At 42.4% G+C, this 14,235-nt stretch overlaps 1 protein-coding gene across 2 annotated transcripts in view; it reads right to left on the reverse strand.

Annotated features, from left to right (window-relative positions):
- Positions 1–12,187, reverse strand: part of LOC143787593 (solute carrier family 26 member 6-like) — a 31,324-nt gene extending 19,137 nt beyond the window's left edge. The window contains exons 1-5 of one of the 2 annotated variants that reach the window (XM_077276482.1): positions 11,913–12,187; positions 6,877–7,026; positions 5,647–5,786; positions 1,788–1,898; positions 1,181–1,350 (exon numbers count right to left, since the gene is read on the reverse strand). In XM_077276482.1, coding sequence (XP_077132597.1) covers positions 1,181–1,350; positions 1,788–1,898; positions 5,647–5,786; positions 6,877–7,007 — 552 coding nt within the window. In that variant the 5' untranslated portion in view covers positions 7,008–7,026; positions 11,913–12,187. Of the gene's footprint in view, positions 1–1,180; positions 1,351–1,787; positions 1,899–5,646; positions 5,787–6,876; positions 7,027–8,460; positions 8,635–11,912 lie in introns of those variants that run through there. The other variant, XM_077276483.1, reaches the window with a different exon arrangement.
- Between the last annotated feature and the right edge of the window lie 2,048 nt (positions 12,188–14,235).

The following is a 14,235-nucleotide window of genomic DNA, read 5'->3' on the forward strand; positions in this document are numbered from 1 at the left end:
CATGGGGGCAGTATTATAGTAGTTATATTCTTGTACATAGGGGCAGTATTATAGTAGTTATATTCTTGTACATAGGGGCAGTATTATAGTAGTTATATTCTTGTACATAGGGGCAGTATTATAGTAGTTATATTCTTGTACATAGGAGCAGTATTATAGTAGCTATATTCTTGTACATGGGGGCAGTATTATAGTAGTTATATTCTTGTACATAGGAGCAGTATTATAGTAGTTATATTCTTGTACATAGGGACAGTATTATAGTAGTTATATTCTTGTACATAGGGGGTAGTATTATAGTAGTTATATTCTTGTACATAGGGGCAGTATTATAGTAGTTATATTCTTGTACATAGGGGGCAGTATTATAGTAGTTATATTCTTGTACATAGGGACAGTATTATAGTAGTTATATTCTTGTACATAGGAGCAGTATTATAGTAGTTATATTCTTGTACATAGGAGCAGTATTGTAGTTATATTCTTGTATATAGGGGTAGTATTATAGTAGTTATATTCTTGTACATAGGAGCAGTATTATAGTAGTTATATTTTTGTACATAGGGGCAGTATTATAGTAGTTATATTCTTGTACATAGGAGCAGTATTGTAGTTATATTCTTGTATATAGGGGTAGTATTATAGTAGTTATATTCTTGTACATAGGAGCAGTATTATAGTAGTTATATTTTTGTACATAGGGGCAGTATTATAGTAGTTATATTCTTTTACATAGGAGCAGTATTATAGTAGTTATATTCTTGTACATAGGAGGCAGTATTATAGTAGTTATATTCTTGTACATAGGGGCAGTATTATATTAGTTTTATTCTTGTACATTAGAGCAGTATTATGGCAGTTATAATCTTATCAAACTGATCTTCCTTTAGATCTTGTGCCATATGCACTTTGTTCCCATTTTACATGATTTATTATTTAGATTCCATCTCAAGGCAATGAAGACAGATGTCAGAAGGTCTAGAGCTATAGAAGTTTATGTTGGACCTGATGACCAGACACCATTATGCACTCAAATTACTGCATAGAGACATCTAATAAAAAACATCAAATCTTTCAATTTCAGCATGTTCATGGGTTTCCAGGCAGTCAAAATACATTTTTTTTGTTTTAAGTCTACAAATCACTAGAATTATGGAAAATACAGACACAAGGACCTTACCTGAAATATTCCAACCAATAATGTTAAGGCTGTTGCCACCTGAATCCTGGCAGCATCTCTGGCAACAGTATCAAGAACCATTGATTCATTCACTGGTATCATAAAATTATCTGATGGCGCCAATGACTCGGTCACACTTCCGACCATCACAGAGATAACAGCAAAAGTGCCTAATGTGGAACAAGAGCTTTATTCGTCTTTTCATGGACTTTATAGTTTTATCAATATACTCATTTATCTTGGATAAGAAGTGGACGGTCGTCATTTAATGATGACCGTTCTGCTGTAGGGTTAGAGTAGTTCCACAACACATCTGGTGCAAGTAGCTTCATTTACAGTTTTTTCTGGGTCGAGCCGAACACTTTTTCAAAATAAATTGCAAAACATTTATCTATCTCGTCACACAGAGCGGCCGGCCCACCAGAGTGTGTGCTTGGGGATATGTCTACTTGCTTTCTCTTAGAATCTCTAGGATTCTATGAGCCAATGACACATCTTCCCCCCCATATATTCTCTCTGGACCATTGATAAATATGGCATTGGCTGGAATAAATTGTATTTCCACCGTAAGATTTATACATTCATGGTTTATTATACATTGATTTACCTGGAGAGATGTGTCGCGATGTGCCAAATATAGTGTATAGGATTACAGGATAAAACGATGAATATAGGCCCAATACTGCGGGAACTCCGGACAAAAGAGCATACGCCAGACCTACACAGATAAAACCAACAACTATAACAGCAAGAATAGCAAAAATAATCTATAGTTTTGTCAAGTTTCCTGAAATATCCGAGAGGCTCGCAGAAAACAGTGAGCTGCGGTCCCAGACTAAATACTAAGCTGTCATCATTCGTGCAGCCATCACCACAGACGCCATCCTGACAACAAACTAAGTAGGAAAAAGAAGAAGGTCTATCGGTCCAGGGTCTATTTGTTTAGAGGGTTTAGTGTGGGGTGTGTATTAGTTTTCGGAGCCTTTTCTGGGTTCTGTACTTAGGGGGTCAGCTCTGATGTCTTTATTAATTTAGTGGATCTGTGCCTCAGGCTGCCACAATAAAAGGCCACTCTAAAATGTGCAATTTCACGGTATTGTGGGGGTCCAGGGTGGGGGTCAGAAAACCAGTCAGTATCTGGTGACCACCATCTGCCTCACGCAGTGCAGCACAGCTCCTTCCATAGGGTTGATCAGGTTGTTGATTGTGGCTGGTGGATTGTTGCTCCTCTCCTCTTCAATGACTGGGCGAAGTTGCTGGATATTGGCAGGAACTTGAACACGCTGTCATATACACCGATCCAGAGCTTCCCAAACATGATCAATGGGTGACATGTCCGGTGAGTATGCTGCCATGCAAGAACTGGGATGTTTTCAGCCTCCAGGAATTGTGTACAGATCCTTGCACCATGGGATAACGCATTATCATGCTGAAAATTGAGGTGATGGGCGTGGATGACTGGCACAACAATGGCCTCAGGATCTCATCACGGTATCTCTGTGCATACACAATGCCATCCATAAAATGCACATGTGTTCGTTGTCTATAACATACACCTGCACCTACCATAAATCCACAGCCATCACGAGCCATTCTATTCACAACAGTATCCATCTGACCTTTACAGTCAAAGCCGGGATTCATCTGTGAAGACAACACCTCTCCAACGTGCCAGATGCCATTGATTTATGAGCATTTGCCCATGCATGTCAGTTATGATGATGAAGTGCAGTCAGGTGGAGACCCCGGAGGATGACGAGCATGCAGATGAGCGTCCCGGATACGGTTTCTGACAGTTTGTGCAGAAATTCTTTGGTTATACAAACTGATTGTTGCAGCAGTTGTCCGGGGTCTTCAATCTTGAAGTTGAAGGGAACCTGTCACCTGAATTTGGCGGGCCCTTTTTTCGGTCCGATGGGTGGTGTTTTGTGGTCTTTTATTCACCCCTTCCTTTCCCGCTGGCCGCAATATTGTCTTGAAGTTGATTAGGTTTCCTCCGTAGAAAACGCACGCGCAGTAAAGCATTAGTGCGCATGAGCAGGCGCACTATGTCCCGGAAGTATTTTGCTGTGTTGCGGAACATAGTGCGGCGACGCATGCACACTAATGCTTTTCGGCTTTGCCCGCAGTTGGGCAAAGCATACTGCGCGTGCGCAAGGCAAGATTGCATTGCGCACGTGTGTTCTACAGAGGGAAACAACTGCAATTCAAGACACTATTGCAGTCAGCGGGAAAGGAAGGAGTAAATGAAACAAGAAAAAACACCACCCATCGGACCGGACAAAGGGTCCACCAAATTCAGGTGACAGAGTCCCTTTGAAGATGCCGGATGTTGACGTCCGGGCTGGGAGTGGTTACACGAGGTCTACGGTTGTGAGGCCGGTTGGATGTACTGACAATCTCTCTGACATGTCTTAGAAATTAACATTCAATTCACTGGCAACGGCTCTGGTGGCCATTCCTGCAGTCATGCCATTTGCACGAGTCCTCAAAACTCACGACATCTGTGGCAATGTACTGGGTGATAAAATACACATTTTAGAGCAGCCTTTTATTGTGGCCGTCCTGAGGCACACCTGGGCAATAATCATGTCTAATCAGCATCTGGATATGCCACACCTGGGAGGTGGACTGATGATCTCAGTAAATGAGAAGAGCTCACTAACACAGATTAGGAGAAGAGCTCACTAACACAGATTAGGAGAAGAGCTCACTAACACAGATTACACAGATTAGGAGAAGAGCTCACTAACACAGATTAGGAGAAGAGCTCACTAACACAGATTAGGAGAAGAGCTCACTAACACAGATTAGGAGAAGAGCTCACTAACACAGATTAGGAGAAGAGCTCACTAACACAGATTAGGAGAAGAGCGCACTAACACAGATTAGGAGAAGAGCTCACTAACACGGATTAGGAGAAGAGCTCACTAACGCAGATTAGGAGAAGAGCTCACTAACGCAGATTAGGAGAAGAGCTCACTAACACAGATTAGGAGAAGAGCTCACTAACACGGATTAGGAGAAGAGCTCACTAACGCAGATTAGGAGAAGAGCTCACTAACGCAGATTAGGAGAAGAGCTCACTAACACAGATTAGGAGAAGAGCTCACTAACACAGATTAGGAGAAGAGCTCACTAACACGGATTAGGAGAAGAGCTCACTAACGCAGATTAGGAGAAGAGCTCACTAACGCAGATTAGGAGAAGAGCTCACTAACACAGATTAGGAGAAGAGCTCACTAACACGGATTAGGAGAAGAGCTCACTAACACAGATTAACAGAAGAGCTCACTAACACGGATTAGGAGAAGAGCTCACTAACACAGATTAGGAGAAGAGCTCACTAACACAGATTAGGAGAAGAGCTCACTAACACAGATTAGGAGAAGAGCGCACTAACACAGATTAGGAGAAGAGCTCACTAACACAGATTAGGAGAAGAGCGCACTAACACAGATTAGGAGAAGAGCTCACTAACACGGATTAGGAGAAGAGCTCACTAACGCAGATTAGGAGAAGAGCTCACTAACGCAGATTAGGAGAAGAGCTCACTAACACAGATTAGGAGAAGAGCTCACTAACACGGATTAGGAGAAGAGCTCACTAACACAGATTAACAGAAGAGCTCACTAACACGGATTAGGAGAAGAGCTCACTAACACAGATTAGGAGAAGAGCTCACTAACACAGATTAGGAGAAGAGCTCACTAACGCAGATTAGGAGAAGAGCTCACTAACGCAGATTAGGAGAAGAGCTCACTAACGCAGATTTAGAGAAATTTATGAATACTATTTGAGAGAAAAATGCCTTTTGTGTCCATATAAAAAGTCTTAGATGTTTCATTTCAGCTCATGAATAATGGGAGCAAAATCAAAAGTGTTGCATTTATGTTTTTGTTCAGTGTATTTGTTTTGAGAGCTAATGTCTACTTTCATTTAGTGTGTCTGGTCTGAGATCTGAATTTGTTGAGCACGTCTGTATTCATTTTGGGGGTCCAGTTTTAGGTCTATATTTATTTAGGGGGTCTGGTCTCTTTTCTATATTTACTTAAGACGTCTGATGTCTTATTTGTTTGGAGGGTCTGTATACCTTTATGGGGTCTGGCTTAGGCTTAGGGACTATTTAGAGTGTACAATCTGAGGTCTATGTTCTGGTACTGGTATGGCGTCTATATTCATTTAGGGCATCTGTCACTGGAAAGGGATTTAAAAGATGATGTAACTCATATATGTAACCTACATCACTGAAGAGAATGCCCCTGTTGTCTCTAGCAACCAATTACGGTAGTTTCCGAAGTGAAACCTAAACTCTGATTGGATCATTGGGTACAAAGCAGCCAATTAGGTCACTCCTTTCATTTTACAGAAATGAAAGTGGTGAGGTGATTGGTTGCTATGGACAACAGCCCCATTACTAGTCTGTTCTCCTTTTTCTAATACACAAGGCCCGGGCCTGGTTTTACCTTGGGGAAGTTGAATGATACCAACACTGATCCCTGAGATAATGTCCCCGAGAAGCCATTCTTTGACTGGATAACGTGGCAGCCAATAAAGGATGGGGATAAATTTCAGTAGAAGGGATTTTGCGATTGTCCCAGAACATCTGTAAAAGAAAAAAAGCTAAATGTGGCAATGATAGGAGAAGGCTATATTTACACATTAACCTTTTAATAATATCCATATCCTGATAATTATCATGTTCATAGTACGCCCCTTCTACGATGATTGATTCCTTTAAAGATCTGTGGAGATCCCCCGTGGGTTCTGGATCCCTTGAACCAGCCTGTCCTAAATGGAATAGGGTTGTGCATACGCAACCTACGCCCCGTTCATATTTATATGTTTTAAATATTCCCCCGACCCCTTCATAAGGGAGAAGCCGCTTCCTTTTCTGTTATGCCTGAGGAAGGAGTAGGTTCTACTCCAAAACGCGCTGCAATAAATTGGAGGTATTTTATTTTTACCGCTTGGATTAACCGCTGTTAGTGGCAGCGCCCGGTATCCACCGCATTCATCTTTCCTTCATTCGTTCATTATTTATGGGACTTCTGGAAATATCAGAGCCCTGTACTCTGCTTTCTTCTAGTAAAGTCCCATAGATAAGGAATAGGGCGGAGGGCACACACACACCCCTGCTTTAGTCAGGACGCGCTGGTCTTTGATATCCAGAGCCTCCCCGTTTTTTTAGATTGCTGGGGGCCCAACTGCTGGAATAAGGGATAATTTATAATTTTGGGAATTACCATTTAATGTATATTTACAGAAGTTCTGTTTTTTTTCTGCTCCACAAATCCAAATCCCCTCCATAAGGCAGATAAAGCAGTTTTCCAGGACCACAATATTGGTTACCTATCCTCAGGATAGGTCATCTGTACCAGATTGGTGTGGATCCGACACGTGAGATCCCCAGCGATCATCAGGCCCTACTCTCTACAGACCCGAAACACCAGACACTATGTAGGGTGCTGCAGCTCAGCTCCTATTGAAAGAAATAAGAGCTAGACTACAGTAGTCTAGAACGGCCACTAGACAGTGGACATGCAGGAGACTTGGAGCTCTGTATCTCACCCCCAAAAAAATAAACTCTGGCCTGTATAAAAATTAGTCAGCATTCAGCACCGAAATTTGGACCTATTTAAAAAAAATAAATAAAAAAAAAGTAAAATGTTTGAACAGCATTTTTCTTTACTCACTTAAATTTACTTCTCGCTCTGCTTAATAGATGGAGTCTGGAATCTTGAGGCCTCGGGGACAGTTGTTCCAGCTCAGCCTCGCTGAAGATTGGTTTGTTATGTAGATCACCAGGGCCGGGAGGTTCAGCCATTACTTAAGGCAACAAGTAACTAATAAAATGTAAAAAAAAAAAAAAAAAAGCAGAGTGAATAAAATAGAACAGACACCCAACCTTGCCTTCGCACCAACAATGGGGACTCCATCGTCACCAATGGAGCTGCATTTGATTTTAATTTTATTTGAACCAATTCTACAAAATAATTTCAGCAGAAAAAGTCCCTGGACAAAAAAGTGACCTATGAGACATTACAGTATGGTTTGGTGAATCCTCTATTGTGTACAACCAGGCACTTATTAATGTGTAGTTTAGGGTATGTGCACACGCTGCGGATTTTGCTGCGGATCCGCAGCGGATTTGACGCTGCGGATCCGCAGCAGTTTTCCCAAAGTTTACAGTACCATGTAAACCTATGGGAAAAAAAAAACCCGCTGTGCACATGCTGCGGAAAAATCTGCACGGAAACGCAGCGGATTATTTTCCGCAGCATGTCAATTCTTTGTGCGGATTCAGCAGCTGTTTTCAACCAGCACCAATAGGAAAGTGCAGTTGAAAACCTGCAGAGGAATCCGCAGAAGAAACCGCGAGAAAGCAGTGGTTTTGCACTGCGGATTTTCCAAATCCGCTGCGGAAAAATCCGCAGCAGAATCCGCAACGTGGGCACATACCCTTGAGCCCCACTCTCCCATATACTTACATGACATCTTCAGAAAGCAACACGGATCACAGGTGATATTAGTTGCATAATTTCAGCATCATTTAGGTCTAGGGGCCTGTGCAAAGCCCAAAGAAGTAGCATGTATACTTTTCTGGCTTTTTCCACCAGAAAGGCTCTCAATACTTTACTATACTAGTCAATGGGAAGGCTAAAAAGGACGCCCAAGTTTAAGGGTTCTGGCAGCATTTACACACAAAAAATGCTAAGGTTTTCTCCATTGCTTCATGGGTAAAAGAGAGAAAAAAAAATGTAAAAATGGCAAAAAGATTCCTTAAACAAAAAAGCAAAACAAAAAACAAACAAACAAACAAACACACACAACATTGACAGGGAAAAAAACAATGAAAAAGGTGTCTGAAAACAGCCAAAAATATAAAGATAAAAACAATAAGGAGCTACAAAACAAAGAAACACTGCAGGTTTACCAAACTCTTCAGCTTGAAAAAACAAACCCAGTGTGAACATACCCTTCTCGTACCAGCAGAGTGTGTAAGATTATCCCAAGTCTCATGGGCTGCAGAGAAAACCCACAGCTGTACCTGATGCTGCAAATTTGAGATTTGCAGCACCTCACTTTACAGTGTAGATTTGCAGTGAAATCTGGTATTTCCACAAACCTGAAACAAAATCAATATGATTTGGTGCAGATTTTATTGCTGCAGATTTCACTATGGAACTTCCCACAGCGGATCATTTCCTTGTGCACATGCCCCCATGCTACAGACACAATATCCTGTGGATTTCAAGCAGCATCACAATCCTACCTACCTAGGTAGTGGAGATCTGTGCCGTCCTAAAGAATTCAGCAGGTAGATGAATGATCTGTTTTCGACGCAGATTTTACTTTTCTCCTATTTACAGGGACTTTGATCTGGCACAGATCACTCTGGCCTAATGGTTGAGTCATAAAATACAAGTAGGTTTGCTGCTGGCTTCAAGGAGCTGTCAGCGCTTACCCTTTACTCCTCTTATTTAAATGAAGGTTAGTAAACGTCTGACGGGTGTGGATCTCCATTAATTATACAGTTTCTTCTACTTGTGCATTCCCAGATTTGTTTGCTCCAAGTATAATACCCACTCGTGACTGCTGCTTGTGCCAGCGATAGCGTAAGGTGCGCCCGGGGCAAGAGTTGTTCCAGGTGTGCAAAAATCCTAAATGTTATTTATTGTGCATTGTGTACGGTGGGGGATACCATCCATTGTGATATTATGTGATTAGGAAATATTATTGGATTTAAAAATGGCAGTTCACTACTGAAAGCAAGGGAGGTTATAAAGTACAAGAGACTTTTGGGGCAGTTTAGAGATAGTCGTGGCCTAGTTGACAGAAGTAGTCGGAGTCGGGGTACTTGAGCTGCGGGTTCACAAAGTCTTGTTGGACATGCGTCATTCATTCTCCATGGGACTGATGGAAATCAAGGAGCTCTGCACACGATTATCTTCAGCAGTCCCATAGAGAATGAGCGGAGCGGTGAAGCACAAGTCTGAGAATTGCTCCATTCAGATGAGGCATTTCAGGGCCTGGTTAGTGGGGGTCTCACTGATGATCAGCAAGTTATCACGTATCCTGTAGATCCCATATAAACACACGAGATAGCATAAAACATTGGAGTACTTCTATTAGTTAGCACATCATCTGCACAGTCCAGTATATAGCAGTGGTTAATGTTGCTGCAGTCTGCATTGTTTGGATGTGTGGGCCCATTGTTAATGCTTTTACATGTTGTGTTGTCACTAAAAGGGAATTTGTCGCCACATTTGAGTTGATCTGACGTATTAATATGGGCATACAGGTTATAGACTGCTGGAAAAAAGTCATGCCTGTACGAGTATCATGCCTCATATCAATTGCCTTGTGGACAAATCATCTTTTATCGCATTATGTAAATGAAATCTTCCGGGATATGGGGCGTACGCTGCCCGGTAGATAACGCTGCCTCCTTGGCTTCCTTATCCTAGCTTTCTCCCACATCATCACTGTGTCCTCGCATTCTGAGTGACGTCGCTCCTCTTCACTGTTTCGCCCTTCTATGAGCATTGGATTCACGTTTGTTCTGCGCAGGCGCCGGAGGGTCACTGTAACGTCTGCTCCCAGTGTTCTCCTGCGTGAGAAAAGGTGCAAATGGAAGGAAGTCGGCAGGGCACCTGTAGGCCCATCAGTTTTCTTTAGATCATACTTCTGTGCGTTTTTTTGTTTCCCTGCTTCAGGAGAGGTGACGGACCAGTTCATGCAGTGCGATGCGATCACCACATGAGTTATACGGCCGTTTGTCTGAGCCCAAAGGCACAGACCCATGCTGCTTTATTATTTTACCCCAGAGCTGGATTCACAGGTACACTGATCAGTGTTACTGTATAATGTGCTCCATGCTTCTGCTCCTCCTGAACATGTGAGATTTCATATCAGGTAGTCTCCACCCACTAGCCTAAAGACAACTGAAAATTATTAAGAGAGCCTTCCAGTGGGGAAAATTGGTGACAAATACATTATAGAAGTAATATATTGGTCAGAAATACTGTTATTCCTCATGTACATGAACATTGGAGCTCATTCGGAAAATTCACCTGAAATGAATGGTACACGTGTACTGTGACGTCACTGTTCTTATTATTTCTGAAACGGTGACGTCACTGTGAGAATTTTTCCCTGTTCTCTGACATCACTGTGTTTAATATCCTTGAACAGTAACATTGCTGTTAATTATACATTAATGTGTTGCCACTGTGTATTATCTCTGTACTGTGACATCAGTGTTCCTTCTCTCTGTACTGTGACACCACTGTGTGTATTATCCCTGTACTGTGACATCACTGTGTGCATTATCCCTGTACTGTGACATCACTGTGTGCATTCTCTCTGTACTGTGACATCAGTGTGCATTCTCTCTGTACTCTGACATCAGTGTGCATTCTCTCTGTACTGTGACACCACTGTGTGTATTCTCTCTGTACTGTGACACCACTGTGTGTATTATCCCTGTACTGTGACATCACTGTGTGCATTCTCTCTGTACTGTGACATCAGTGTGCATTCTCTCTGTACTGTGACACCACTGCGTATTCTCTCTGTACTGTGACATCACTGTGTATTCTCTCTATAGTGGCATCACTGTGTGTATTGTCTCTGTACTGTGACATCACTGTGTGTATTGTCTCTGTACTGTGACATCACTGTGTGTATTCTCTCTGTACTGTGACATTACTGTGTATATTCTCTCTGTACTGTGACATCACGGTGTGTATTCTCTCTATAGTGGCATCACTGTGTATATTGTCTCTCTACTGTGACATCACTGTGTGTATTCTCTCTACAGTGACATCACTGTGTGTATTGTCTCTGTATTGTGACATCACTGTGTGTATTCGCTCTACAGTGGCATCACTGTGTGTATTGTCTCTCACTGTGACATCACTGTGTATATTCTCTCTGTACTGTGACATCATGGTGTGTATTCTCTCTATAGTGGCATCACTGTGTGTATTGTCTCTCTACTGTGACATCACTGTGTGTATTCTCTCTACAGTGACATCACTGTGTGTATTATCCCTGTACTGTGACATCACTGTGTGTATTCTCTCTGTACTGTGACATCACGGTCACGGTGTGTATTCTCTCTACAGTGACATCACTGTGTGTATTATCCCTGTACTGTGGCATCACTGTGTGTATTGTCTCTCTACTGTGACATCACTGTGTGTATTGTCTCTCTGTACTGTGACATCACTGTGTGTATTCTCTCTACAGTGACATCACTGTGTGTATTCTCTCTGTGACATCACTGTGTGTATTGTCTCTCTACTGTGACATCACTGTGTATATTGTCTCTGTACTATGACATTGTACAGAACTTGTATTTGTTCTGTATTATGACATTACAGTGTACTCTAGCCCTGACCCCTGATTGTATCCAGACCACAATGAAGGCCAAAATTCAGGTACTGATAGATTCACGTCTGCATGCACATTTCCATTTTTTTGTTTCGCAAACAGAAAATATAGAATTACAAGATTGTCGGATCCTTGACATGACGGACAGCTGCCATGTACAGAACATTGGCTATAAGAGGGTCAGGAGAGGAGACAGACAGAAGAGGCTCCTGTGAAATCACAACATCCGGGCCTTCTGCTGTCCCTCAGCTCATAATGCACAATGCCACGTTCCGTTGTGTAATCCCTCCAGTCCTCATGCAGCCGGCACTAGGCCTCAGGATTTCCTTACCTCTCATAATCACAGAATCTGTGCACTCAGACTCCTCAGCTCCTCAGCTGTTACAACCAGAAAGCTTCTATCATCATCACATGTGTTTCCTGATATTCTGGATGAATCACACAACATCTTCCTGGTCATCACAGGATATAACACCTTCTTCGCCCTCCCCTGGTAGTTTAACCCATTAGCAGCTATTACAGCTCAGCACATGGCAGCGTGGCGTGGCCTAATGTCAGTTCAGTGCTGTAGGGCATTTACTTTTGACTGCAGATGAGAACAGACTTTATTCATTTTAGAAATGGCCCAGGAAGGACTTTTAGTTCAGCATTTTAACCCCTTAATGACCAGGCCAATTTTTACAATTCTAACCACTGAAACTTTGTGAGGTAATAACTCTGGAACGCTTCAACTGATTCTGAGATAGGTTTTTTTTTTTTTCGTGACATATTGTACTTCACGATAGTGGTAAGATCTCTTTGATATGACTTGTGTTTATTTATGGAAAGAAAAAATGAAATTTGGCAAAAATGTTGAAAATTTTGCAATTTTCAAACTCTTAATCTTTAGGCCCTTAAATCGGAGTTATGTTACAGAAATAGTTCCCACATGTCTACTTTATATCAGCACAACTTTGGGAAAAAAAAAAATATGTATTTTTTAAGAAGTTAGAAGGGTTGAAAGTTGATCCGTGATTTCTCATTTTTTTTTCTACAAGATTTGCAAAATAACTTTTTAGGGACCACATCACACGTGAAGTGGCTTTGAGAGGGTCTATATGACAGAAAATACCCCAAAATGACACCATTCTAAAAACTGCGCCCCTTAAGGTGTTCAAAACCACATTCAAGAAGGTTAAACTTGTTGCCTAACTGCACGACACACATGTAGTTATCTTGCATTATATATGTTGCTGAACCTGGATCTGCAACCTACTCCCCATTATTCTTATGTCCATTATATGGACTAAAATAATTTAATTCAGATTTTTCATTCTATCTCATTGCCCTCAATGAGTAACATCCGGCCCATTGCCTCTGCGGTGTGTCTAACATCCGGCCCCATTGCCCCTGATGTGTCTAACATCCGGCCCCATTGCCCCTGATGTGTCTAATATCCGGCCCCATTGTTCCCAGTGTATCTAAGATCTGGCCCCATTGCCCCCGGTGTGTGTAACATCCGGCCCCATTGCCTCTGCGGTGTGTCTAACATCCGGCCCCATTGTTCCCGGCGTATCTAAGATCTGGCCCCATTGCCCCCGGTGTGTGTAACATCTGGCCCCATTGCCTCTGCGGTGTGTCTAACATCCGGCCCCATTGCCCCCGATGTGTCTAACATCCGGCCCCATTGCCCCCGATGTGTCTAATATCCGGCCCCATTGTTCCCGGTGTATCTAAGATCTGGCCCCATTGCCCCCAGTGTGTGTAACATGCGGCCCCATTGCCTCTGCGGTGTGTCTAAAATCCGGCCCCATTGCCCCCGGTGTGTAACTGTTAACAGGTACACAAATGCAACAGTTCGGACAATGAGGAGACAGTGGTACTTAAACAAACAACTATTTATTCGATTGACACAATTAAAGGGGTGCCTTCTTCACAATATCAGGAACTAACACAAACTGAAAAATTAAACACCAATAATTATTAACTGCGCCACAACTGTCACCTCACCCAGCATCTACTCCAATCCGTTCCATAAGGGAACCTGCACTTAACTGTGGAGTTCCTGCCAATGTAGTTATTTCTTCTTTTCTTTTATACTATATAGAGTCTGCCTATGGGGATGCATTATCCTATAGAGTCTGCCTTGGGGGGGGGGGGTTCATTATACAATATAGAGTTTGCCTATGTGGAATGAATTATATTGTAGAGGCCTATGGGGAGTACATTATACTATATGGAGGCCTATGGGGAGTGCATTATACTATATGGAGGCTATCTAGGGGGCCATCATACAGTGTGAAGATTACAGTGAGAGGGTCATTATACAGTGTTGGAGCCATCAAACAGAGAGCTGCTAAGGGGTCAGTATACTGTGTGGGTGGTACTATACAGTGAGGGGACATTATTAGATGTAAAGTGGACACTTATTGTTATAGGGGAACTCAGGTTACTGTGACTGTCAAAGGGACACACAGGGCATTATTACTTTCTAGGGTTCAAAATGTGGGCACTGTGTCCTAGGGCACTTACACACGGCATTAATTTACTATAGGTTTGTTTTTCCATCTAGAGGGGACACAGTACCACCCAATAGGGACCAGTTCCTGCGTTTTGGGCAGGCAGACCAGGCAGAGGCCTGGGGCCCCCACTCAAAAAAGGGGGCCGCCTGCATC

This window comes from Ranitomeya variabilis, chromosome 8 (genome assembly GCF_051348905.1).
Source record: "Ranitomeya variabilis isolate aRanVar5 chromosome 8, aRanVar5.hap1, whole genome shotgun sequence".
NCBI classification, from domain to species: Eukaryota; Metazoa; Chordata; class Amphibia; order Anura; family Dendrobatidae; genus Ranitomeya; species Ranitomeya variabilis.